The 26,678-nt window shown below is 40.8% G+C and overlaps 2 protein-coding genes across 5 annotated transcripts in view; one reads left to right on the top strand and one right to left on the bottom strand.

The window, feature by feature from the left end:
• Nucleotides 1-836: 836 nt before the first annotated feature.
• DCLRE1A (DNA cross-link repair 1A) lies at nt 837-25,644 on the bottom strand. Of its 4 annotated transcripts, none has more exons than XM_019556115.1 (10): nt 24,931-25,522; nt 20,048-21,640; nt 18,733-18,866; nt 18,055-18,173; nt 15,701-15,844; nt 14,697-14,842; nt 12,518-12,672; nt 2,933-3,074; nt 2,143-2,301; nt 837-1,148 (listed from the first exon to the last, which is right to left on the bottom strand). In XM_019556115.1, the coding sequence occupies exons 1-10, from the start codon at nt 25,376-25,378 to the stop codon at nt 1,141-1,143; spliced, it is 3,048 nt and encodes a 1,015-aa protein (XP_019411660.1). In that variant the 5' UTR covers nt 25,379-25,522; the 3' UTR covers nt 837-1,140. The 4 variants fall into 4 exon arrangements, 2 of the variants coding, with proteins under 2 accessions (XP_019411660.1, XP_019411658.1); XM_019556113.1 differs by lacking the exon at nt 837-1,148 and adding an exon at nt 25,591-25,644 and having other exon boundaries at nt 1,171-2,301; nt 24,931-25,456; XR_002104870.1 differs by lacking the exons at nt 837-1,148; nt 2,143-2,301 and adding an exon at nt 6,273-6,502 and having other exon boundaries at nt 3,000-3,074; nt 24,931-25,524.
• A 360-nt stretch (nt 25,645-26,004) lies between these two features.
• The window catches only part of NHLRC2 (NHL repeat containing 2), a 52,864-nt gene continuing 52,190 nt past the window's right edge, over nt 26,005-26,678 (top strand). Inside the window, exon 1 of the mRNA XM_019556151.1 lies at nt 26,005-26,211. Coding sequence (XP_019411696.1) covers nt 26,046-26,211 — 166 coding nt within the window. The 5' untranslated portion in view covers nt 26,005-26,045. The remainder of the gene's footprint in view (nt 26,212-26,678) is intronic.

The raw sequence follows: 26,678 nt of genomic DNA, 5'->3' as shown, positions 1-26,678 counted from the left end.
TACATCACTATAGCCACTATTTGCACTTGCCTTCCTGCTTGGGGGAAATAAAAAGACCGGCTTCTATTAGATCAGTGATTCTGATCTCCTCTGGCACTCTGGAGTGCCTTAAAATCAAGGGTGCTGTGGGACACTACGTAATGTTAGCGCTGTTAGGTGTGTAAACATGATTCACAAGATGAACCCAGAGGCCACATCCAGATAAACACGGCTGTGCAGTATGTGGCACTGCAGGTACATCTGTGGTGCCACATAAGGCACATTCAGCTGTTCTCCACGCTGCCAGGGAGCAGCATTGGGGGTGGGGTGGGTGGAGAAGTTGACCCCTGGATATCCAGGGGTCAAAACAAAACAAATAAACAAAAAACAAACACCACCCTGCGCAAAAAATACGTGGAGCAGTGCACACAGGGGCAGTGTGTGCACAAAAACGAAGCCATGCTCTGGCTGCCGACCAGGTTCTGAGCAGCAGGATCACCATTGCTGCATCCCCAGGAGGTCTCCAGGACCCCAGATAAGACTGCTGGCTCCAGTCTCCCCTACCCCACATGGGGTAATCTGCCACATGCCAAAGGGCATGGGGCACAGCCGTTCCACAGGGGCAACTAGCAGCAGCACAAGGTGTGCTGTCACTAGTTGTCCCCAGCGAACCAAACGTCCATGCTTGTGTGAACATGGCCAGAGATTTCAAATAGGAATTAAATAGCATTAAAAATATTCTTACCCGTTGTGGTTTGTTGGAGTTCTCTGCAACAGAAGAATCACTCTACTATTTTTCTGTACTCATAAAATAGGTAAAAAGTAATAGCCGGCATTTTCTGGAGCATGCTTAACAAGTCTAACAAGGGGTGCTTCAAGCCAAATGAGTGGTGCTTTGAGTCTAAAAAAGTTGAGAACCACTGTTATTAGACTTAGGAACTGAACATACAAATGTTAAACTAACTTTAAGTGGTAGATAAGTTTCTTTGACTTCAAAATGAACTGTTCCCCTGCTTAATGCATGAGCTGAAACATTTGCATGACAGTGGCAAGTAGGTAATCCTATGTGCCCAGTACACAAGTAACGCACGACAGCTTCAACAAGCATTCCATGTGCAAGGCAGTTTGTTGGATTACTCTTGCAACACAGTCATATCTACTTCATCTTACTGTAAAAAAAATACAACAGGCTTAATTTCTGTTCTTTATTTAAAATAATTATAAAAGTTTCTTGTATGCAATATAAAAGATATAAGGGTAAGAATCTCTTTTTTTTAAAATGATTTATTCTTCAAAATACCCATTTATATTCTGCTGTAATACTACAAACCAATCCTCTATTCATGATGTAAGCTTTGTACGTACACATGTGAACTCCTTAGTGTTACAACACTCAGTTTTGCCCAATTAAACAAGTCACTTTGCACTCTGAGTTTTATATCAATTTAGTTCTCCTAAACTTAGTATCATCTCCTCTTCCACTGCTGTCATTGCCTATAAAAATACTTCATCTTGAAATTGAAATTACAGAAAATTAATTCATTTAAAAGGTCTGGAAATCTCACTTCTGTTCAAATTTTCTCCTGTACCATTTGTTCTACATTTTATAGGCCAATTGCATACATCTGTTATACATTAGATCAATAGGAGGCAGATACCTTCAATCAAAAACAAAACAAAAACAAAACAAACAAAAAAACCCCCCATGAGAATAATCATAGTTCACTTCTTTTTCTGCCATTTCTTAGAATGACCGCACTCATGTACAGGGCAGAGGAAAAGGATAAGACCTAAGTCACCATGCAGCAAAGAATTAGAGAGCATACCTAATATTAAGCATCTGAATAATTCTAGTGAAGCCAACTCAAATACTCAGGTGTTAAATTTTGGCACCTGCTTAAGCAGTTTTCTGAAGTATTTTTCCAAATAACCTGAAGCGTATATTTGCAATTGTTTGAAATGTAAACTACAAAAAAAAAATTAATGGTTACCTAAGAGAACTAGGCACCTTTATCTTGCTGCTGTCTTTAAGGGAGAATAGCAGCTTGTTTCTGCTCTAACCAAGTTTAGGGGAAAAGATGGTTAGATGGAATTCCTGGCAAGTTCAATCTCTTTCCAAGCATGTCCCCTATGAAACGCACATTCTTTCCTCTTTCTAATTACGTCCAGCAACCTCAGTCATCCAGTCTTTAAAATGCTTCTGCATTGAATTTCTGGCTCTCCAGTCACCAATATTTACAGTGGGGATGATTTTCTGTGGTTTCAGCCACTGGACAAATCGTTTCACTTCCATGTAGCTGCTGTGCTCACTGTAAGGAATCCCTGAAACAAAACAATGCAGAGGTACTTCAGTCAGTCTGATTAACCTGAAATCTTATTGAAGATTCTGAAGCCAAAAATAATTTTAAATTAAAGTTTACACTAAGGAACAAGTTCAGGCTTCGTTATTGTAAGAATTACCTACAATGTCTGTCATCAGTGCAAGCCAAGTGAAACTACGTAGTTTGTTAAGTGATGAGAGGAGAGATTTTCTAGGAAATTAAATTTCATTTACAGATTTATTTCAGAAACTGCACCAGTAAGAACTGGTAGGAAGCAGGCTGAAACCAATGGAAGCTTTCCAGCAGATGCAGGGCGTCTCATGGTTTTACAGAGAGTGGAATCCTGGCTTTACTGAAGCCCAAGCTGCTTCCATTGGCTTCATGGGACCAAGCTTTTAAAGTCAACTATTTTATTGAAAGAAGGCTATAAGAAGGAAACTACCGAAAATCTGTATTTACAGTATTTTAGAATTGATGACTGGTGGACTGCTGGCCAGATTTATCTGCTCAGCTTCTCTGAGTGATGATAATAATTACTGGTTACGATGAGTAAGTAGTAAGAGATGCTGGAATGAAATGTCCAAAAACAATCCACTAGAATTAAATTATCGAACCATTTCTATTATTTCTACCATATATCGTGATCCTTCCCCTTATCTGAGGTCTGATCTCTACTAGCGAGTGGCAGGAATCCGAATAAGTCCATCCAGTAGGTTTGAAAGCCAAAATTTGGTCAAAATTCTCAGAGAACTTGTCCAAATGATTTTGCAAGCCCTGTAAAACAGAAGAGAGCATAGGAAGAAGTTTATTAAAGGACCACCACCACAATGATTCAAACCTAAAAAAAGTTTGGATTTGGTGATGGAGAGACCTGAAATTATAAAATGTTATACATTTTTAATCTAAAAGATCTTCTTTCTTTTCCTTTTAAAATATAGGCTGTCTATAAACTACTGTGTATATAAGGGACAATTTTTAAAACAAAACATTTCTTCAAAAAGCGGTCTGGGTCTAAAATGTAAGTTTAAAAAAGCTCTTATAAGCATTATAGATGCGGCTTTATTTGTTTCTTCAATTTAGCCAAAATATTTGGATGAATCTTAAATTCAAGAACATCTTATATTTTAAGGGGTATGCCAGTAATGGTCAATACTTTTCACTTGGCAAGATCCTAGAATCTCGCATGCTTTTCAAATACAAAAAAATATTATTAACTCTTCATTACAGATGAGAACACTAAAACAGAGGAAATTAAGTGGTCAATCTGAAGTAGCAAAGGAAGTCAGTATCTGAGCTGGGTAGAGAGCTTGGGCCTTGTGGCAAGGGACAGAAGTTACACATACGCTGGTTTAAGTGATCAGAAACTGTTTTAAACCTGTAACAGAAGTTCAGTGCATGTAAACCAGTTTCAAAATTCCCAAAACTGATTTAAGATAAACCTGATTGAATATACCATCAAACTTAATTGATTTGGGTCAAACTGCTTTATGGAACTTCTGTCCCAGATCCCTTCCTAGTTTAGGTTAAACCAGTCCCCCAGCATCCCAGCATGCTTTTCAGCCCTGGGCTTGGGTGTCCTGTCTCCTCTAGACAGCAGGGCTGGTCCTGCCCCTCGGCTCTCTAGCTAGACCAGGGGCAGGGGCATGGCCAGACACTAGCACTGCACAGCCCCCTAAGGCTAAGCAAGCAGGGACGGGGTTTATTTCCCCCTCCCTCCCTTTTCCCCCTGGGGACCAAAGTTGGCACTGCCTGGCCAAGACAGAGCAGCCCCTCAGGGTAACCCCCCCGGATCCTTGCTGCAACAGTGGTAGAAGCAGGGGCACAGCCAGAGCCGACTGGCCGGCATGGCCCTGCCTTCCACCTGCCTTGCCAGTGGCTAAGGCTGAGGCTGTGCCCCGACCTGCCCAACTTCCCTGCAGAAGGAAAGGGAGGGCTCTAGTGCCCTGAGTCACTGCAGGCATGTGCCTCCATTTCCCGAATCACAAGTTAATGTCTATGAACCAGCAAGCAAGTGAAATCTACAGTTTAGAGTAACCTGCAAAAATTGAATCAATTCAGGCTTGGGTTTTTTGAATGACTGTATTTAGGCTGTGTGATCACAAGACTATGCTTAGCTTTTCAAAATCCAAACTGAACTTGAAGTGAGGAAATGAAGTTCCTTATCTCTTCAATCCTAATCCTAAAAAAATCTAACCTGAAAAAAGGTTCAGTTGGCAAGGACAACTTTCATTTCTGTGGAGAAAAGGGAATGAAACTGCAATCCTACTTTGGGATTAAGATAAGTATTATTTAAAACCCAAACTAAGAAAACAGTTTTAAAGGTATCCTGTTGATATATTACATGTACATTATATACTTGACCACAGGATTTTAGATTTCAGACTGGACACTAAGCCAGAAGCAAGAATAAAGCACAAGATGAAAAAAGACTACTTAAAATGAAAGAGATGAATTGCTAAGGAGTGCTAACCAACCTGGCAGATGCTGAAGAGTTTGTGACCACGGAAGTAAAAAGCTGCTTGTGATGCTGCCACATTTACCAGCATTTACCAGACTCCCAGACAAACTTGACAGTAACAGAACTGCCAAGACCGGCATATTTGAAAAGAACCACAAGAAAAAAAACCCCAACCCCCCCATCCCACAAGCACTGTTTATTCAGCCATGGGCACTGAAACTATTCTTCAAAGGTTCCACATACTTGGTGCAATGTAACAGGCTTGGTTTCATTTAGCAAATAGAATCCTAGGATCATATTTCTCCAATATTTTTCATTTTTAAAGGGACTGACATTGATTACTCCAATGCTTCACAAAATAATACACACCATGCTTGCCCTATTAAAATCTAAGTACAGAACATGAAGTTCCACTAAGAAAAATTACAGCAGAAAGTAGTACCAGTTTGCACATTTCATTGTGAGCTTATTAATCAGGTACATGGTGATAATATTTAAGAGGGGAGGGAGATTTTTAGTCCCACTGAAGGTTACTTGTGGGCCTAAGCCACTAGCGTGCTTTTGAAAATCTTATCCTAATGCTTGTGCATGTTGCTGCTGTCACGTACAACACATATACAAAGGTAATATCTTTGCCCTGAAGAGTCTTGTTTTTTTGGACTTCTTTTACTGTGAATTTAGGTGGTAAAATCTCTCTCAATTTAAACTGCTACAAAAAGATGTTCATGGGATGCCAGTGGAATATTTTTATACTACTTTTAGCAAAGAGACAGACTTCTTCCTGCAAGAAAATGGCTTATTTCAGAGCTTATTCATAAATAGCATTATTAAAAAAACACCTTATTAACAACTCCTCTTTTTAGTCTTTCGATCAATATTGCACCAATATGTCTATCCCCTCGAAATGGAAAATATAATTAATTCCTCAATCAGCTTCCTTCAATCACCATGACAGCCTGTTATCTGCTGGGCTGCTGAAGTCAGCAGTGCATGCAAATGGATTCCACAGGGTATGAGAAGGTTCAAATACAATTAGTTAATTTACCATCAGCCCTAATGGTACTTACAGTCAGCTTGTTTATTCAAGAGCAAGTATTTTTCAATACATTAGACAAACCCAGGATTTTACTGTAGTCAAACTAAACAGTTCACTGAAAAAGCCCATCTCCTTGAATCACCACTTTTTTGCCTTTGCGTTTCCCATATCAAATCCATTTGCCTACCTGCGGTAATTCATGTCTTATTTTCCCTGTACTTGCAAAACAACTTTGCACAAAGGATATGCAATAAAGACTTGCAAAACATAAGTCTATAGCCCTTCATTCTGCCTCCATCCTAGTATAGTGCTTGAAGGAGTTTTTTCCCCCAGTACATTGCATCATTTCCTCAAGAAAGGTCTCTCAAAAACACTGCAAAATTAAAAGCTAATATTTGACCACTCATGAAGTCCCATGCTGAAAACAGCCCAAACTAATTGCCAATGGAGAATTTCTATCTGAGTTGTGTTCTCTGACCTGCATAACAAGCAGGGATGTTATCTTACAAAGCAGAGAGAGAATACTTGGCTTTCCAGGCTTGGATTTGTTTCTTCAGATGCAGTGTGACTCACCCTTCCCGGTGTAGCTAGAGGATATTGTGAGAATTAAAGTTATTCAATGTAAAAGTGCCTTGAAGATGAAAAGTGATATATTTAGCTTCACAGCTGCAGTGGTCACTGGTGCAGATCTGCTGCATGATAGGTGATCTATATATGGAGAGAGATGGACTCCATTTGCACAGCACAGAGCTTATCTGATAGTCTGGAGACCAAAAGAGTACATACAACAACAGATTTTTCTGCAGCTCTGCTGCCCGCTAAGCGTATCTCCAAGCCCTGGTCCCGTCATTGAACCACCTAATATGCAGCCTGCTACTTGGGTTTGAACCTTGTTGTTGTTAAACCTTAGAGTAGACCAGTGGGGGCCAGCCACACTCTTTGGTAGGCATGCCACAAATTAGCACCAAGCGCCACTTTCATTCCCATCCCCTGCCCAATCTGCTTTCTGCTCCCTGTCTTACAAATCAGCCACTGTGCTGATTGTCCCCTTCCCCGTCTGCTGCATGCCACAGCCAGAGGCTGCCCATGTTATTTGTAGCCCCTATGCTGGCTGGCCACCCCTGGAGTACAGTATTAGTATTTAATTCTAGGCCAGTAGGTTTTTTTTACCTTTTTCAATCTGCAGACCCCTTGGAAATTTCAAATGGAAGTGCAGGCCCCCAGGGGACCACAGACCACAAGTTGAGAACTACTGTTCTAGGCTGTAGATATTGACACAAAAAATATCTTTAAACTCTGATCAGTACTTGAGGGAGAAAGAGAGAGATTTCTGTGGTATATATCCTTAACTAGGTGATTCCAATCCAGGGTACCCTGCAGTGTCTCAAGATCCTTTAAAGGGTGTCACGCAATATTAGCACTGTTGTGTGGGCAAACACGATTCATAAGTTAAATCAAAGAGATTTCAAATAGTAATCCAAAGCATAAAAAGCATTCTGACCTGCTGTGGTCTTTCTAAGCTCTTTGCAAAAGCACAAATGTTTTATTATTTTTTCCTGCAGTCAAAATGCAGTGAAAACTAAGAGCTGGCATTTTCCAAGGAGTGCTTAGAGTCCAAAAACTTTGAGAACCACTCCCTTGACCAACTGCTTGTGGACTTTTAGTAAAGTTATCTACTGTATTAATATAGTGTCCATAGACCATGTGTAAAGTGCTAAACTGCATGTTGGCAAATCATAAAGTAATTTGTTCCAAAGGGGAAAGAAATATCCTGTTTTGATATTGCTCCTAGAAATCAATGTGGAGAGGAAGAGTCCAAACAAAACTAAAATCAGGAATTAAGCAGACAAACAAAAACAAATCACACCACCACCTGGCTCCACCTCCTTTCTTTGGGAATTGTACTCGGATCAGAATAAAAGGAAAGGAACACATGAGGAAATAAAAAATTATATGGAATATTAGGGGAAAAATGGTCACTTCCTGGAGATATATTGAGATGACAAGAGAATATGTGCATGTGTCCTGCAAAGAGTTTTTAGAAAATCAGTATGTTGTTAAAATTATAGATAACATTTTAACAAACTTTCCCAATAAATCAAAGGAGCAGATCATTGTAAAGTAAGGCTAGAAGGGACCTCACAAAATCCTGCCCAAGACAGGATCATCCAACTAAACCAACCCAGCCAATCTGTGGACCTGCCAACATTGTATTCGATGGCTAATTTGAGAAAGCAATGGATGTACGTACAATCACTACAGAAACTGAAGAAAGCAAATTCAAGACCATATAATAAACACTGAGCTACTACTCCAGGTACCGTCTCATGGATGATTTTGTTCCACACTATTCTAATTTTAAAAAATAAAATAAATAAATAAAAAATATCACTGTTGAGTAAAAGGGGCAAAAATTAAACTTGACTGGTGAAGGTAAAAGCCAAGATCACTTGGATTTGATGCAGGGAATACTGTCTCCAGTTGTGAAAACATGGAAGTATTCTTTGGTAGCTAAAATTTTATCATGGGCTATCACTGTCATCTAGACTTCAATCATGGGAACCTTGTTTGAGTTTTAAAACTTCTTAAAATTCTTTACCTGCAAAACGATCAAAATGGAAGTATTACTAATATAAAGCAGTAGAACTGGACCAAAATCCTCATAGCTGTCAAGACTGTAAGCTCTTTGGAGCATGCGTAGGTTTTTATTACACGTTCTTACACAGCCTAGTTCAACAGACTCAGCTGTATGACTTACAATTTCCAGGGGCTATCGCAATGCAAACAACTAATAATATGTATTATTTAAAAGGCAAGTGATGTACAAAAGCACAGGTGCGCTCCACGTACCAAACTAGAACCTCACTGAGGCCACCCACCTAATGTTCTCATGGATTTGTAGGCTTATGAGCGAGAAGTTGCAGTTGGTCTCAGAAATGATTGAGTACTTAGCCAGAGTTGAGAGAACAGTTTGGGACAGAACAGAATGAATGCATGTGAAAACAAGCAGGTACAGACCCAAAGAGATACATGGGTAGTATCCCTTAAAAGTAATTTGGCACATAGTGATGAGATCTATTAAAAGCAACCTGCTCTCTCAGATACCAGGCCAGCAATTCAGGACAAGAGAAAAACAAGCACCCAGGATAACATTTATATGGAGCATACTGTTATTATATTACCATATTTTCTCTTACAGCATGCCCCAGAATATAATATACATCTTGTTTTTGAAAGGCAAAATGAAGGAAAAAATATCTTTTACTGAAATAAGTAACTGATTAGCAAGCAACTAGGGAAAAAAGCCTGCTTGCTGTTCTGCTCCATGTGAATCCAGTGAAGATTTTAACTTTAACATTTGCTCTTACCAGCAGAAACTGTTCCCATTATATTTCTCACATATAATATGCACAGACATTTTCAGTAGCTGTTTTTTGGGAAAAAGCATGTGTTGTACATAAGAAAATATATTATTCTTTGACCCAAACAAGCAACTGTCAGGTGCTAGCTAATTTACTGGTGTTGATATCTTTTCGAGTTTCTGGGGTGTAACTTGTAGCCATGTTGGACTAAGGACATAGACACACGAGATACTTTGGGTAAATCCAATATCTTTTATTAGACCAACTCAAATAGTTAGAAAAATTCTTTTTTGCAGGCTTTCAGGTACAATTACCCTTTGCCAGGCAGAGGACGAGCTCTGATGAAGGGTAACTGTACCCAAAAGCTTGCAAAGAATTTTTCCAACTATTTGAGTTGGTCTAAAAAAAGATAATCGGATTTATCCAAAGTACCTTGTCTGTCTTTTTGAGTTTCTCACATTTACTGACATTAAGAGCCAAAGAATGCTACCAGGGTTTACCTTTAGGCATTTAACAACCAAGTTTCTAATCTCCATGTAATTTAAGGATACTGGTGGAGGCTGTGCTGACCACTCATTCCAACTGCTGGCTTCACTGCAGGTGTACCCCCCAGGAAAGATTGGCCTGTTTCAATTTTTTTTTTATTGGGGGTAATATTGGAGGCTACACTGAAGTGACATAAATGAGGGAGTAAGGTTACATATTGCATCCCTGGTGATGCCCCATACCTAGTGCCCTCTGTGTTAGGTTGCAATCTGTAGGACCTATGTGCTTCTAAGATTCTCTGAAACACAATAGGGTTCACCCACTCTCTCAAGGTCTTTAGGCACTCTCAGATGTAGATCTGTCTTTTACACCCTTTTAAGAGCTGAAATTCCTATGACTTCACTGCCTAGCCACTGGGACTAGGGCTAATGGCTTTGATCCCAAAAGGCTGAAAAAACCCCTGGTCTGTGTACTCCAGGTGGCCAGGCAGGCGGGCAGGCAGCACCTACATGGCATCACAGAATGGTGTGGCAGTGCTCTGTCCCCACCTGCCCGTGCATATCTGCCAAGGGCTTCTCAAGTACCCCTGGGGCTATGCATACCCCGGTTGATAACCGCCGGCTTAGATTGTCCAGAAGTTTAAGCATATGCAGTCCAAGAATTCCAACTGCATGGGCCCCCTGGATTCAGATTCACTTTTCATGGACACACGGTGGAGGAATGGCATCACATGATGTGGCTCAAACGCCCAGGCTTCTTACTTAGCACAAAAGACACACATACACCGTAGCAACCTTTACATTAGCTTTTCTGCCCTATTTTCTTCATCAGGGTGGACAATTATTTGAGATTTGGTTAAAGTCATATGGAATCCCAGGTTTCTTCTGCAGTGAATAGCTTATCCTCCAAAATCACGGCACCGCTGTTTCCCCCTCCCCTCAGGTCACATAGCTAGTACTGTAGTTAAAGAAGGCCTACTTTTCTTACAAAACTGTTCTTCTCTTCTTGCCCCATCTTAACATTTCCTGTATGGCTCTAGAAGTCTTTCTGGACCCACCCGATTCCCCACTTTTTAAAGCCCACCATCAAAAACCTGGGTTTCTTTGTTCCTGCAATTTGCCCTCCCTAAACCAAAAGCTGAAGTGACGCAAGAGAGATTAAGCAACTTGCCCAACATGACACTAGAAGATTGTGGCAAACCATTATGTGTAGGTATGGTAAGGAACTAGAACACAAGAATGGAGAGTCTCAGGTTAACACTAATGCCTACACAAGTCCTCCCATCTCTATTATGTCTTTTTACAACTTATTAAACCAAACTAATTTGGTTCGACTTGCCATACTCCATGTTCTGCATGTGTGGGGTTTATGGGTTTTTTTGCAAGACTGGTCAATTAAAAACAAACAAACTAGATGCCTTCGTGGGTCATTAATGACTGAAACGTGCTTCATTCAGGGCATAGATGAATACCAAACACACCAAAATTAAATTGGTAGATTCTACATTACATCTTCTCCTGTATTTAGAAGTGTTAATTGTTTTACTTGGCATATAACAAAATAGACAGTCTCTTCCTGCTGTGCTGATTATACATTGTTGATCTAATCCTCCAAAATCTTAACCTTCATCTATCAACAAATAAAAAAAGAGAAAATGAATTAACTTGTATTTTTTTCCTTTAAACTAAAACAAAACACTTCGCTCTCTTCCAACATCTTCTATAATGAAGTTTCTGGGTTTAGATCATAAAAACCATCCCTAAACCTGGTGCTATTGTTGGCAGTTTCAGAACAGACTAAACACAAATGAGCTGAATCAGTAAGGAAAGTGAACTTCATCTCTCTCTCTCTCTCAATAGTCTATACAGTATACAGAAAAGTACACTGTATTGTAGCGGTGCTGTGAATAAGGAACATCCTCTAAGCTACTGATCTAGCACTATCACTACAAAATTCACAAGCATACACAGAACAATCACCAAATTTCTCTTTGGAAATCAGTCAGTGTGGCAATTACCTTGAATTAAACTTGCACTTTAAAGTCAACTTTAAGAAGAAAAGAAAAAAAATAAAAAACAAACGAACAAACCATAGAGCGCTCTTCTTTTAAAAGGGGGGTTAAACTTAATGTTACTACAAGCAACTTAGAGTCTAGTTAAATGAAACACTAAGGGATTAAGGAAAAAAGTGCACACGATATACATTTAATCCCACTGTACACCGCTTTCACTGTTCTCCTCATATTTTCCTCTGTGGTTTGTGCTGATCTTCAGCACAGCAACAAAGAAAAGAAAATCATCTGTACAATTACATTTTCCTCATTTAAACCCAAAAGTTAGCCCTGGGATTCAGGGACTTCTACTACTTTTAAATACCGCTTTTTGTTTTGTTTGTTTTTTTAAAGGCTAGATTATAGGTGAAAGCGTCCATTCTAGAAAAGAAGTCTCAGACTGAAAACTCTTCCACTCATCTTTTACATCATGCAAGTTAGCAAAAAACCCACAGAAAAACAGAAAGCAGGGACAGTGTGTCATGGTATATTAATTGTTAGTAGGAGAGATCCTGCAATCATTACATTAAATCTACTTCAAAAAAGCTCACTACTAACAGCAAGCCTTTGAACAAGTCTCATCTTATCTTATCTATCCTGCATGCACTCTGCATTAGCGTCAAATTACACTTCTTGTGCATCAGGTTTGAAGCCACTTATTAATGTTTAATTGTGTTTCCTTTTCAATGTGTTGCTATATATCAAAACATCACTAGATTAATACGATTTGACAGATGCTTAAAAACACCAGACAAAACATTACTGTTATGTCATCTAATCCCCCAAATTAGCCAGACACACAGAGATGATACCTTCTAAACATACCTTAAAATTAATTTGCATCATGGGAAGAACGTGAAGCAAAGTATCATTCCAATTCATGGTAATCATGGAATTAACAGCTGCTGACTCCAAGCAACAAAGGGTTTTGTATTTATCACGAGACATACTTGCTTTAGAACCAAGAACTTCAGCAATTGCTGTAGACAAAGGGAGGGAAAAATAAACAAAATATAGCTTGGCAAGTAATAAAGATTTCCTCTGCTGCTTCTGAGATGTTCCTGATCATCTTACTAGCTCAGTAGTTACCATTAAAGATATAGACTACTGTTAAGTGGTTATCATAGATTAAATAAATCTCCACCGTTACCAAAAGATACAATAGTTCATTCATATTGTAAAAAAGATAGGGGAAAACCATGATAACTATTAGTAAATGCTGATTTTGGAGACTGGATTTGGAATAACTGCGTCATCTTCTGGGAGAGGTGAAGAGAAAGAATAAAACAAATAATGAAATAAAATAATACTTTAGCAAAGTTGATTTTCCAGAAAATACACTGATATTTCATTCCAAAAAGCTGGAACCTCATGCAGTGTTTGAAAAGGGGGAAAGGGAGGGCTTGAGAGTTTAAGGCTGGTCTGAATTCAGTGAGATAAGGCCACCATGTCTAAAATTTAAAAAACACAGATGCTGCATGGGCTGCCTGCTTTAGAAACCTATATTTATTTTTCTTTCTACATTATAATTGATTGAAGTGTAGGGCACAAAAACCAGAAAATAGTTTGGTTTATTGAATAGACTGATGTGGATTATTTTTAATTTCTAATAGAAACATATTTACTTCAAAAGTTCTATGCATTATAGGTAAACCCAGAGAAGGTACAAAATGGATGTTCAGGAAGTGAATCTAAATTATTTTAGGAAAGAAAAAAAAAAATCAATATTAAGGATTCCCAACATTATTTAAAAAACAAACTTGGAAAAACTAATAGAATATATATTTGGGTGAGGTTAAAGAGCTACAATAACTAGTCCTCTAATTGGAAATCGAGAAGCCAAAACATTATTAAATAACCAGTGTCATGTGAAACAAATATGACATAGGTTTCAGGACATTAGGAGTTCAGAAATACTGTTGGGCATCTTTGAAAAACACAGACAGCTGAAGACTTAGTCATGATACATTTCAGCTTCAGATGCAAACAGTAATTTTTTTGGACAGCTGATAGAAGTTGTGTCCCCCATAGTTCAACACTCAATAAATACTGTCAGACATAACATTGTATGCCAAGTAGCTAAAGTAATGGAATAAAATAGCATAAACAGGATGTTACTTTGAGATTGGGGTCTGAGCTGATGTTCATTCTGGCACTCTGGAGGAGTCATGCCTTATCACTGCTTGAACTATCTGATTAACTGTACTTGTTACAAAGGTTTTCTGATGTTACCATAACCGTATAGAAGCTTTTCGGCAAGGGACAGAAATCACACATAACCAGTTTGATGACTTATCTGTATCAAATCTGTAACACAACAGAAGTTCAGTAAACATAAACCGCCTTCAAAATGACCAAAACTGGCTTAAGATAACCTGGATGGATGTAGTATCAGACCTAATTGATTGAGGTTAAATCAGATTACTGAACTCTTATCCCAAGTCCCCTCCAGTTAATTCAAGTTAACTCACAATCACCCAGCATCCCAGGATGCTTTGCACCTTCTCCCACAACCCCTCCCCAGCAGGATAGGCAGGGTAGGCTTGGCCCAAGCTGTCTGCTCTAGCCAAGCAGGGAGGTGTGATCCCCAGCTTCTGGCCTGGTCCACTGCAGGAATTTGGCTGCATTTCCAGAATCAGAAGTCAATGTCTTCACTTGCTTATCAGTTCCACCTAATTTGCGAAGATTGAATCAATTCAGCCTTGGATTTTTTGACTGTCCATACTTAGCCTTGGTGATAAATTAGGATTATCTAATAATGATTTTCTGAGTATTTCTTAAAACATTACTATTTGTAAACTGAAGTGGGTCCAAGAAAAGAAGTTCTCACCTGAGCCAATTCCATCTTAACACAGTATAAATACTTAACTAAAAATGAAAAGGGAAAATAAGCAAATTTTCTCTTTCTATACAGAATATCTACGCTAAGGCTTTGCTATCTTTGGGGAAAAAGTTTACTTTATATTGATGTATATAGATACTTTGATCTAATATACTCATTCACCTAAAAAAATCTTCTCTTTCCCAATGGAATAGCTGCCACAGACAACCAGAGTACGTGGATTTAATGTTACTGTCTCAAAGGCGGTATTGACAGCAAACTGGATAACCTCTTGTTGCGAAGGAAAGGTGTATTCAGGACTGCAATATCTAAGAAATGGAAACAGGATACATATATGTAATAGACAATATGAACATAAGAGAGCATAAGAGAACATAAAAATCTTACTTTATTAAGCAGGCTGTCAGACTTGCACATATACAACAGCAGAAGAAAAAAGTCAAGTTATTCATCAATATTGATTCAGTCTATTAGCAATTCGCTTATATGAAATCATTGTGGAATAAAGCATTTTAAAATGAAATTCTAGACCCAATCATCATATAATATGCATATTTATTTTCTCTGTATAAGTGTTTATAAAGGCCATTGCCAGTATTCGTTTATCTAAACAACTGACCCTATAAATAGAAAGGAGGAAAACTCTGAAGTATCAAATCCTCCCAAAAAGTTGGGCGTTGTACCAAATATTAATAATATCCTTATGTCCTTTATTTTTGTCGGTCATATAAAAACTGTAAAAAAAACCCAAACCAAAACAAAAAGGATAACTCCTATTAACACATGGGACAGAAACAATGTTGTGTGATGACAGAAAGGTCTAATGAAAACTTACAAACCACTGACTCCAACATTTAGCAGCCTTTCACTACTTGATTATTCTCTTCTTCTATAACGACTTGATCACATAGGGCCAGTTTCAACTTCATAAAGTTTCTGCTTTTATAGGTGAGCAATTTATACCTATAACTTATAAGTGATGGGCCCATCTGAACTACTTTAGAAATCTTTATCCCATACACCTTTGTTGTTTTTGGACGGGGGGTGGGAAAAGAGATTATATAATATTAGCCAGAAATAAGTCATATTATACTTCAATTTTAAATATAAAGTACAAGCTGTTACCAGTCATACATGTGTTACTAGCACAGGTCAAAGTAACTTACGTGGTATCCAAGTAAAGGGTGTGGACTTTTCGACCAATCAGGGGAAGATAACGCTCCATAGAAGGATCTGCCCTGAAGTCCCCTGTGTGAAGTATAACAGTACCATTGGGAAGACAAAAAAGGATCATTGTGGCACCTGGACAACTGGAAGAAAACACACACACATACCCCTTATTATTTCTATATACATATTTTATACATTACTCCAAAACCGTATTGCTTCCAACCAGCAGTACGGATAAAATTTTTTAAATCACAGAAGTTTGGGCAAGGAACTCCTGCTGTCAAATGCGAGTTCTGATGCTGACTTGTCTGTAGCCACTGACAAGCCACTCTTAATTAAACTTTGCCCCAGTTCTCTTATCCATAAAATATAGATTACCTGCCCACAGTGCTGCTGTGAGATTAGTAACACAGAATATTAGGTCTACAAAATGCTAGTTAAGGGCTACATTTCATTTGTTTTCCAATTCCAGTAAAACTAAAAAACATAAACCCTGTTTAAGTCCTATCAATAGGCTATAGTTCTCAGGTTAGATGAGAAGTGAATGAAATACTTAAAAACCTAAATCAAGCATGAGCTATCTTTTGAGTTGTTCAGCGTTGTGTTAGGTATGTCGCCAGCTCCAGGCTGACCTTGCATTATGTGTAGTTTTCTTGATGGTCTAATACAGTAGTTCTCAACTTTTTAGACTCAAGACACCCCTCAGACTAAGGTACCCTTCAGAAAGTGCAAACTCTTAGTTTTTCCCCTTATTTTTCTGTAAAAGAATAAAAATAGAAAATAAAGCAATTCTTCTTGCTGCAAGGACCTCAGATAGACCTTAACAGGTCAGAGTGGTTTTGACACTGAAGTCCTATTTAAAAATCTCTATATCTTGTACATCATGCTTGCACACGTAACAATGCTAACATTGTGAGGCAGCTTATAAGGACCTTAAGAGGATCTCAAGGCAACCTGGTTAAGAATTAATGGTCTAATGGACAGCAGGGAAGAGAGTCATTTTTATGTATTTCTAAAAATAGATATTTCATAACTGTAACTGCCATCTTCACTGCTGTGAACCACTCAGTATAATATTTGCTTTTAAGTTCCCTTTACAGATTTTAAGCATTCACCTACATTCAAAACCGACTGCTGGTAGGAACCATTCTTCTCTCTTTATTACGACTGTTGTGAATCAATTGCTATTAGTGCGCCTTTTCCATGCAGCCGTCTGCCTTGAAAGGCAAACACTTAAAATGGGAAGCCAAAATGAGACTATTTTGGAAATTAATCATCTATAGAAAAAGGTAAACAAAAATCTCAAAAGGGAAGCACTGGGTAGAGATCACAGCTTAAAGGCCACAGTAGATAAGTGCTCCAAAAACTTGAACTCTGTACCTAAAGTTTATATTCTTTTTGTATTGAAGGGGAAAGCAAAAGAGAAGAGCGTCCAAACAATATAATCAACAGTTTTCTCCCATTCCCAGAAAGGGTTCTCAAAGGACTTCCAAGGAATCTTATCACTCAAAGTATAAACAAGTCCTAAGATAAGTAATATTCAAGCCAGCTGTGACACAATAGCGAATTCATATTTATACACATAAAAAGAAAGTTTTATTCCAATACACAGCCAAATAAGGTGCCGCAAGGCATATGGCATGAGCACAAGACTGGAAGCAAAAGATACCGAACTTTAATCTTGACAGCACCACATACTATTTATATGGCCTTGAGCAAGCAAGTCTAACTACACTACAGAATTTAACAGAAGTTTTGCAGCCAATTTAAATGACCATGGAATCAGGTCTTTTTAGAGCTTGATTTCAGTAGCATTAATTACATGTTAATACCCAGCTTAAGAGATCAAAGGCCTTATTTTCACAGCCAGAAGCTTCCATTACCTTAGTAGAAGCTGTAGGTTTCCAACACACGTGCTCACAAATGTTTCAAATTAGGCGTTACAGATTGAAGCAAGCATTCTTTGGACTACTTTAGAAAGTTGTTTCTCACTGCTTTTTAACCTTTTTCTTTTGACAATACTACCAAAATTGCTCTAGAGAATCAACTGGTTTATTCGTGATAAGACTTAATAAATTGCAACCCGGGGGGATTGTTAGGTATCCTGGCAATGAACTTGTTTCAAATACACACAATAAATTTAGGGTTAAACCCTTTAAATAGACTTCAATACTTAGAAACCAAAGTCCCATTGACATTTGGGCTCCTAAATATCCAAATCACTTAAAGTGAAACCTATGCTTCTCAGTCACCTAAGCTATTCTAAAAATAATTTTCCTTAGCTAGAAAATATTTTGTCTTTGACCTACAAGATTTGCAAAATCTACACATCAGCTGCAAAGGTACATACTGATTGGCATCAAGCAATACCACTCTGATCCCATTCACCATACACTCCTTATCCATTGGCAATATATGGATGTACTGCTCCTGCACTTGAAGTTTGCTCTTCACCAAGTTGCCAGTTATCTACAAAACACAAAGACATTGAGAATTGAGAGAACAGAATAGTAAAAAGGCAGGTCAGTCTCACATACTTTTATTAATAGCTGAAGGAAAAAGACAAAGAAAAACAAAATTGAAAGAAGGATCTGTAAGCTACAAATTACAGGTACATTATGAATGTTCATGGCTCCCACTTCTTTGTGCTACTTAACTGCTGCAAAGCAATTTAAATAGCTGAGTTCCGGAAAGTCTCCCTTGATAATGGAGACTCCTACGCCATACTCTTACAACTGAACCAGGCAAAGTGGCCATAGGAAAGAAAATACAGCAATGGATCCCTTTCATCTTTCTATTCTCTAATGACTATAACATTTTTTTGGGACTGTCAGCAGCTGACGTAGCTGCAAGTAGCTTGCAGGTTGCTGATCAAATAACCAAGTGGCACCAGGAGGAGCCAAAGGGTTCCTATCTACCTCAGCTGTGCCAAATACACCTCAGTCATAGCAGACAATCTAGCCCTGTGTCTGGGTTTTTCATTTTTATTCACAATTTGGTTAAAAATCAAATAAACACCAAAACTCACCTTGTTGCAATAGACTGGAAATGTAAAGTTTTTTGTTAGACCGCAAAAATGATCAGAATGGAAATGAGTGAGGAAATAGGCTGTACAGCCCTCAATTTCTCCATACTGGAAGGCATCAACTGTGAATCCAGTTCCTACAAAAATAAATACAATGAAAGTAAGTCAAATAAAATGCAGAGAGTACCGTACAGATGGTTAGATCTTCATTTTGTAGCAGAAAAGCCATTAATATTGTATTCAACCTGAAAATGATTGTGGTTTACAACCATGAGCTGCATGTTAACAGTATGGAAGGACAAAGCTTTTACCGATTTAAATAAAGATTACATGAGCTCCAAATACAAGTACTAATAGATGTCTGCCAATGGTTTCAAGTACAGTTCGTCAAGTGAGAAAGTGTTATTTGTAAAATATTCATGTAGCTCTGTGTGTGTGTGACACACACACACACACACACACGTAAGATCTAGTACCCAAAACTTAAAACACACACAGGAGATGAGATAACTGTAACAAAAGATTCCCCACTCAGCTCTGACAATGCAGTTAGCCCTCTATTTCCATCTAGCCACTTAGTATTACTGTTAAATGTTATTACCAGTTAATCAGAAGATAACTGACCTTTGTTCTTTGAATACATCTGTCAGTGGTAAAACATGACATATTGGGTACTTTTATACTTTAACTGAGTTTACATAAGTTACAGTAAAGATTATTATAACATGGAATTTGTTCTCTGCAAAAAAAGAAACATCTTTTTTTTTAAACCCATTAAATTTGCTACATAATTACAAAAATAACATTCTGACCATAATTGGCTGTTGGCCATCTCTTAAAAATAAAGCTATAGCTAATGAATTAGAAAAAGCAAATATTAAGTGGACAGATTTCACAAGCACCAAGTGTTTAGTAGCATGGGTCTTAATTGAGCTTCAATAATACCCAACTCTAAATCCCTGGCCTGCTTTTAACTCTTCCCATCAAATCATACTTTTCAGAACATATACCAAGAGTCAATAAATCTGTTATTTTCACAGAAATATCTTCACAAAGAGATCTATATGCTACACACTTGTTTTATCAGTGATAATCTTCAAATGGTTTAAGTCCCCAGTCTTTCAATCAGCTTCTTTTAGGCACATGCACTTAAGCAGAATCCTACCGATTTCTACAGAGGTCTGCATAAAGAGAACTCTTGAAAGATTTGGCATCTAAATGGTTAGTGCAACAAAACAAAATAAAGAAGTCTGGAAAATGTCATATCCAGCCTGAACATCTCTATATTTAACCTCTCCAGTTAATGAAAAAATCTCACCTGGTATTTTTTTGTAGAAAGGACAATATTTTTTTCTCGTTCCATCTTCTGTATAAGAGGATTCTCTAAATTTTTTTCTCCACCTTCGTTGTGTACCAGAAGCTGGGCCTACACAAACTCCATTTGTATTTGAATTCACTGGTACTGTATCCAGGTCTCCTACAGACCCTTCAGCTTTCCTCTTTTGTCGCTTAGGCCTCTTTCCATTGGGAGTTGGTAAAATTGAGGGTTGTGTTCCTTCACCGGGATGCTTCTCTCCTTTGCTCTCTTCCATTGCTTTGGGTTTTAATCCAAAGAAAACACCAATGTCCATTTGTTTAAATTCTTTGGTGTTGATATTTGCAGCAAAAGCAGATGGCAACACGTTAGAGATTGCACTTGGAAAGGGTATACTAGCTGTATGAGGAAGGCTTCCTTTTCTCTCTGACTGCAAACTCTGTTGACTTAATATTTGATCTGTGTTAGTATCCATTTCACCTTTATCAACTAAGAAGCCACCTGATTCCTTCAAAACAACACTTTGCCCTGACATAGGAGGACTGCCACCTTCTTCTTTGACCTTCAAAGAAAAGGATTCAGCATTCATAGCCAAGTCTACAGAATCCCAGCTCCAACCATGAAAATCTTTTAGCTTCCAATTACCGGTATTAGAAGCCGAGCTACTGTATTTTGGCAAGTCAAATTCCTTCCTAGTTGTGTCATGATTAAGAGAGAGAGAGAATTCTGCAACTGGGGCCCCTTGTGGGCATTTTAACTGATTAGCAGCACGTACTAAATTAGAGCTGTTTGTCTGACCCTGAGAAATTGGCCTAACACAACCATCCAAATGGCCTTGGGCATTCACTTCTCTACAAGGTGCATTTTGTATTATAAAACCTTCCGTTTTAATGTTGACATATCCAAGTTCAGGCTGAAATGGAGAATCATCAAACTGGTTATACAGCATGCAGCTAGATTCCTCCTTTTCAGGGTTCTCTTCATCAAAGTTTTGAATATGAAATAATTGCTTTCGTGATTTTATTTCCTTCTCTTCTTCATTCTCTTCATCCTCCGTTTCTTCAACACTTTCTACACCACTCCTAAGCGGGGAGTAGGAAATTTCACAGTCACTGACATCACCTTCTGGTAGTAACGGGTTTAATTGATCCGAGGCATTCTGACTGTCCAGGTCTCTCCCAACTTCACTTTCTTGAGAAAATGGAAAATCAAAAAACTGAACTTGGCAATCATTATCTGCTATGTTTGTGAACGAAAGATTCTGCTCGGGCTTTTTAACATTCATGGAAAAGGAGGCATTTACATTGCTTATACTTGGAGATTTTGCTTGTATTGGAATCTGTACCGTGAATGTATTATCATCATTTGGGGCATTTCTTACATTCTTGGTCTGTTTCTCACTCTGTGAGATTTCATCCAAGAGGCCGGGAAAGCAGCTTGACTTAGCAGCAACAGGATGTGTGAACTTGTTCTCTGGGGTTTGTGCTGAAGAGTCTACAAGATAATCTCCTGCTCTACTAGCAGCAAGAAAAAAATGTGTATAGCGCTTGTAATGCGATGGAATAGTAGAATTGCACAGTAAACCATCAGGACATTCTGAGAAAAAAGTTAAACAGAGTAAAACAATTGATCACTTAGATCAGTAGGGGACAACTTTTTTGGCAGACATGCCACAAATTAATCCCCTGTCCTCCCCAAGTGCCACTCTAATCTCTTTTCCCTTCTTCAATCTGCTCTGCTCCCTGCCTGATCTGTTCTGTTTTCCGCTTCCTGTCCTATATGCTGCTGTGCTACATGCTCCCTCCCTGATCTGCCACATGCCATACACAGGGGGTGTTCACATCACTTTTAGCACATGTGCCATGTTTGCCACCCCTGGTTTGTATGACTATATTAGCCTTGTTATAATATTGTGAAAAATCACTGTATAAAGGCTTTTCCCTGTAAATAGTTGCTGGAACCAAAAGGCAGAGACAGACCAGAGCTGCTTCAGTCACATTAACATGAAATCCTACCTCAAAATTGTCAGTTGGGCTACATATAATTTTTTAAAAATGCTAAAGCAACTACTCCCACCCCATCCCCATTAAAAAACTAGGCGACTGTGGCATTGATGCCTACACAGTCAGATGGATTTTAGATTGGCTCAAGGGTCATACTCAGAGGGTGGTGGTGGACGGGTCACATTCGACCTGGGGAGAACTGGGCAGCAGAGTCCCCCAGGACTTGGTCCTCGGGCCCATGCTGTTCAATCTCTTTATCAGCTATTTGGATGACGGGATGAAAAGCAACCTGTTTAAATTTGCTGATGATACCAAAATTTGGGGCGAGGTGAGCATGCTAGTAGGGAGGGAAAGACTGCAGCAAGACCTGGATAGGTTGCAGGGGTGGGCTAACAAAAACAGGATACATTTCAATACTGACAAGCAGGATGATGCACTTGGGCAGTAGTAACCAGCAGCTCACTTATAAGATGGGAAACTCCCTTCTTGAAAGCATGGAGGCAGAAAGGGGTCTTGGAGTCATTATTGAACCCAGATGAACATGGGCCGACAATGCAAGGTCACGGTTGGCAGGGCTAACCGCACCTTGTCATGCATCCACAGATGCATCTCAAGTAGAGCCAAGGAGGTGATCCTCCCCCTCTACACGACAGTGGTCAGGCCAAAGCTGGAGTACTGTGTCCAGTTCTGTGTGCCCCACTTCAGGAGGGATGTGGACAACATGGAGAGGGTCCAGAGGAAGGCCACCCACATGATCTGGGGACAACAGGGCAGACCCTACAATGAGAGACTGCAGGACCTGAACCTGTTCAGGACCTGGTGACTGTCTATAAACTCACTAGGGGAGACCAGAAGGGTTTGGGAGAGACCTTGTTTCCCCTAGCGCCCCACCGCATAACACCGAATAACGGCCACAAGTTGTTGGAGAGTAGGTTTAGATTAGACAGCCATAAGAACTACTTTACAGTTAGGGTGGCTAGGATCTGGAACCAGCTTCCAAGGGAGGTGGTGCTGGCTCCTACCCTGGGGGTCTTTAAGAAGAGCCTTGATGCCTACCTGGCTGGAGTCATTTGAGCCCAGTTTTTTTCTCCTGCCCAGGCAGGGGGTCGGACTTGAAGATCTACAAGGTCCCTTCCGACCCGACTTCTATGATACTCATGGCCACATGCATTTTATGCTTTGGACCTTAATAAATAATCAATGGCTTTCCATCCCAAACATGAACTCAGGCATGCATGCACTTTTCCCCTAATAGTCACAAATGCCACAGCCTACATAGCCGAACTTAAACTCCTTTGAGAATTTTTGGGTTCAGTGCCAAAAAGCAAGGTTCTACATGGGTTACTTCAAAGCTGAAAGTATGTTGGAAGACATGTTGGCCTAAGGTTAAGGATACAGAAAAAACTACAAGTTAAAACCTCCCCTTTCTGTTATTCTACAATGACTTCAAAGGCCCTTCAAGAAAAGCTACAACATTATAACAAGAAAAGAGAAGTGGTTACTTAATGCAGCATCCTTTAAGTTTAAAGTTTTGTGGCTGTATACTTCCAATTTTAAAAAAACTACAAAAGATCCTGAATGATTTATAAGTTTGTCACGGACCCCTAAAAGATGGTAGCACATAACACTATTTTAGAAGGTCCCAGATCTCTTGCTCCCACTCCTATCTGGAAATGAAAACAAGTCTACTTTTAGGTTCACACTTTCATAGCAGACTCATTCTAGATGGTATTTCTACAGCGTCCCATGCAAGATCTGAAGCCTAATATATCAGCACTAGCGTTTCATTGGTTGGACTCAGCACCCCAGACTTCATTTTTGCTTCCACATCCTTTCCTCAAAGATCTGAAGAGCAATTTGGACCAGGGATCATAGAATTAGTTGTCTAAGCAAAGAAAAACTCAGTGACAAACAGAAGTGATATTTTAATTAATAGAAGGTTTTTAAGGCAAAGAATTCAGGATTATGGCCTAAATGTCGGCATAGTTTGTGAAATACTGCATACGTGCTAGCACAGGGGTACTCAACCTCCAGCTCATGGGCCAAATCCAACTCACAGTAAACCCATCTGGCTTGCAGGGCTCCCTATGAGTCTGGGAATTTGGTGGCAGGGGACCAGTCGCAATTAACACCGTCACCTCAACTTGGTGCCAAATTCCCAAACCCCTTGCAGCAGATCAGAGGCAGGCCATGTCCCCTTCTTCTACACAGACAGAGCAGAGCTGGGCTACACCCCCTTACCTTGTGCAGCCAGGTTGGGAAAGAGCCACACCCTCTTCTCCCCATGGGGCTAGGCTATACCCCCTCCCTACCCAGCTGGATCAGGGCCAGGCCTCACCACTCCCCCCACCCCAGGGCTAGGCCATGCCCTGGCCAATCTTTTTGGCTGGCGTGCCACCAATTAGCCCCGCCCCCTCTCTGAGTGCCATGAAATCCCTGTTGCCCACCCAATCTGCTGCAGTTTTCTGCTCCCTGCCCAATCTGCCACTCTCCTTTCCACCCCCTGCCTGAACTGCCACCCTGCTTTCTGCTCCCTGCCCAATCTGTCACTCTTCGTTCTGCCCGTACCACCTGTCCTCCCCATGATCTTCCCCACGACACGTTTGGAGCCTGTGCCTGCAGCTTGTGGCCCTTGGGCTGCAGGTTGGCCACAAACGAACAAGAGTCAGTCTATCCAAGTCCCACAACAGACATCCGAGTGCAACCCCTGCTGTGAAATGAATGCCGACAAAATGATGCAAAACCAAAATGGCTCTTCTACAAAAACCACCTCGGATACCTCACCAGTGCAATTCAAAGTGAAACACAACCTAAGTACACAGCAACTTCATTTGACTATATAAAACCTGTTGGGCATCTCCTCTCTCTTGGTGTCTGCCTTACCTTTTCCAGTGGCGCTCGGAGCGTCCAAACATTCAGCAACGTGCCACCGAGGGGTCTGCACTACGAGTAAAGAGAAGGGCATCTGGCAGCTTGGACAGTAGCCCTCATAAATTGGCCTGGCCTTTTGAGGTGTTTGTTTTTTGTCACAGCTCCCGCTCAGCTTGGCGGGAGCAGTGACATCATCCTCCACCTGCCCACTTGGGTCCTCTTTGCCAAGGGCTTGACCCGGGGCCTCCTGCTCGCTGGTCTCGGGCTTGGCCTTTTTCCCCAATGCTTTTTTCCTCCTCCTCTTCCCACCATTTCCTTTGCGGGGGCGAGGCAGCAGCAGGCAGGTGGAGGGGGTCACCACATCCTGACCCCGCGGCACACATTTTGGTTTGCGAATGGATTTATACTCCCAAATGTCCTCTTCCAATGGGCCTCCCTGGGACATGGCCATGTGCAGCATTAAGTCAATCTGGGGGTCCGGTCTCGTCCCTCCAACCCAGTTTCTCTTTTCCCTGTGGCTCCATTGAAGCGGGGCAGCCTGCCAGGAGAAAGATTTGCAATGATTTACAGCTGGATGATCCTTCCTGCCTCCCCATACCTCACCCCATCCTCCCCTCCCCCATTCTTACTCCCACCATCCCCACCCATCCCCCGCCCGGCCCCACTCCTCACCCGGCGGCGGAGGCCCTTGAGCCCGATAGCCGTTCCCTGATCAGTTCCCGCACTTTCAACACCCACCGACCCCGCCCCCCCGTCCCGCTTGGCGCCCTACAAATATTAGCATCTTTCATTCCTTTTCACCATCTTCCCCTCTAACCGCGTATCTTTCTCTCTCCCCCTCGAAAGACAAAAAAATGCGGGTGGCGAATCTACTGACCGCTGGCCGTTGTTGGGATGTGGTTTTTTTGGGTGAATGTGCTGCTGCGAATCATAATTTTATTGTTGTTTTCGGATTTTTTTGAACGTGAGAAGTGACGCGTTTTTCAAATCAGCATCGCGCCGCCTCGGGGCGGGGGGAGGAGGGGGTTAGTTCAGCAGGCGGCGCAGACAAGATGCGTTGAATGTGCGGCGCGGGAAAGGCAGGTCAGTAAACAGTACCGCGAGGGGGGGGGACGAAGGGAGGCAATATGGCGGTGGCCGGCGGGCTCCCGGCGCTGCTGCCCGCCCAGACGCAGCTGGAGTATGCGCTGCTGGACGCCGTCAGCCCTCAAGAGAAGGAGAACGTGGTCTACCAGCACCTGAGGAAGGTGGACGGCTGGGAGCGGGACCTGGCGGTGCCCGACTTTGGAGAAGGTGGGTGTTAAAGTCCTCCCCACACGGAACGGTTTGGACCCACAGTGTGGTAACCCTACCCCCCCATGGAATGGTTTGGACCTCCCAGCTGGGTGATATTGCCATCCCCACACGGAATGGGTTGGACCCCCAGCTGAGTGGTACCACCCCCACGCTACATGGAATGGTTCCTCCCACCCCCAACAGAGTGGTACCACCCCCCAAATGGTTTGGATCCCCCAGCGGGGTGGTACTGCCCTCCCCCCATGGAATGGTTTTGCCCCCCCCCAGCGGGGTGGTACCACCCACCTCACTCACTCACTCACACACACGTTTGGACTGCCCCACCATTACCTACAGAGAGTTGAGTTTAGACCCCCTTCTCTCAGGAGGGGCCTCCCCACCCCCAGCGAGGGTTGTCCCCAAAGGAGGGGGTTAGGGCAGTGGTTTGCCACCTTTGTTTAGACTCTGTACCCCCTCCCCCCCCC

The sequence above is a fragment of the Crocodylus porosus genome, unplaced genomic scaffold (genome assembly GCF_001723895.1).
Source record: "Crocodylus porosus isolate Cpor-Errol unplaced genomic scaffold, CroPor_comp1, whole genome shotgun sequence".
Lineage (NCBI taxonomy): Eukaryota > Metazoa > Chordata > Crocodylia > Crocodylidae > Crocodylus > Crocodylus porosus.
The sequence above is the reverse complement of the archived record's forward strand: the minus strand, read 5'-3'. Positions and strand labels throughout refer to the sequence as shown.

Bases quoted from the DNA above. Each gene is read 5' to 3' on its own strand.
- DCLRE1A (XM_019556113.1), bottom strand. From the start codon at position 25,378: ATGCTGCACATGGCCATGTCCCAGGGAGGCCCATTGGAAGAGGACATT. The intron at 14,843-15,700 runs GTAAGTTACTTT...TCCATTTCTTAG, and splicing joins ACCCTTTACTTGGATACCAC to ATATTGCAGTCCTGAATACA. The intron at 12,673-14,696 runs GTGAATGAGTAT...CTTTGTCTACAG, and splicing joins GAAAGAGAAGATTTTTTTAG to CAATTGCTGAAGTTCTTGGT.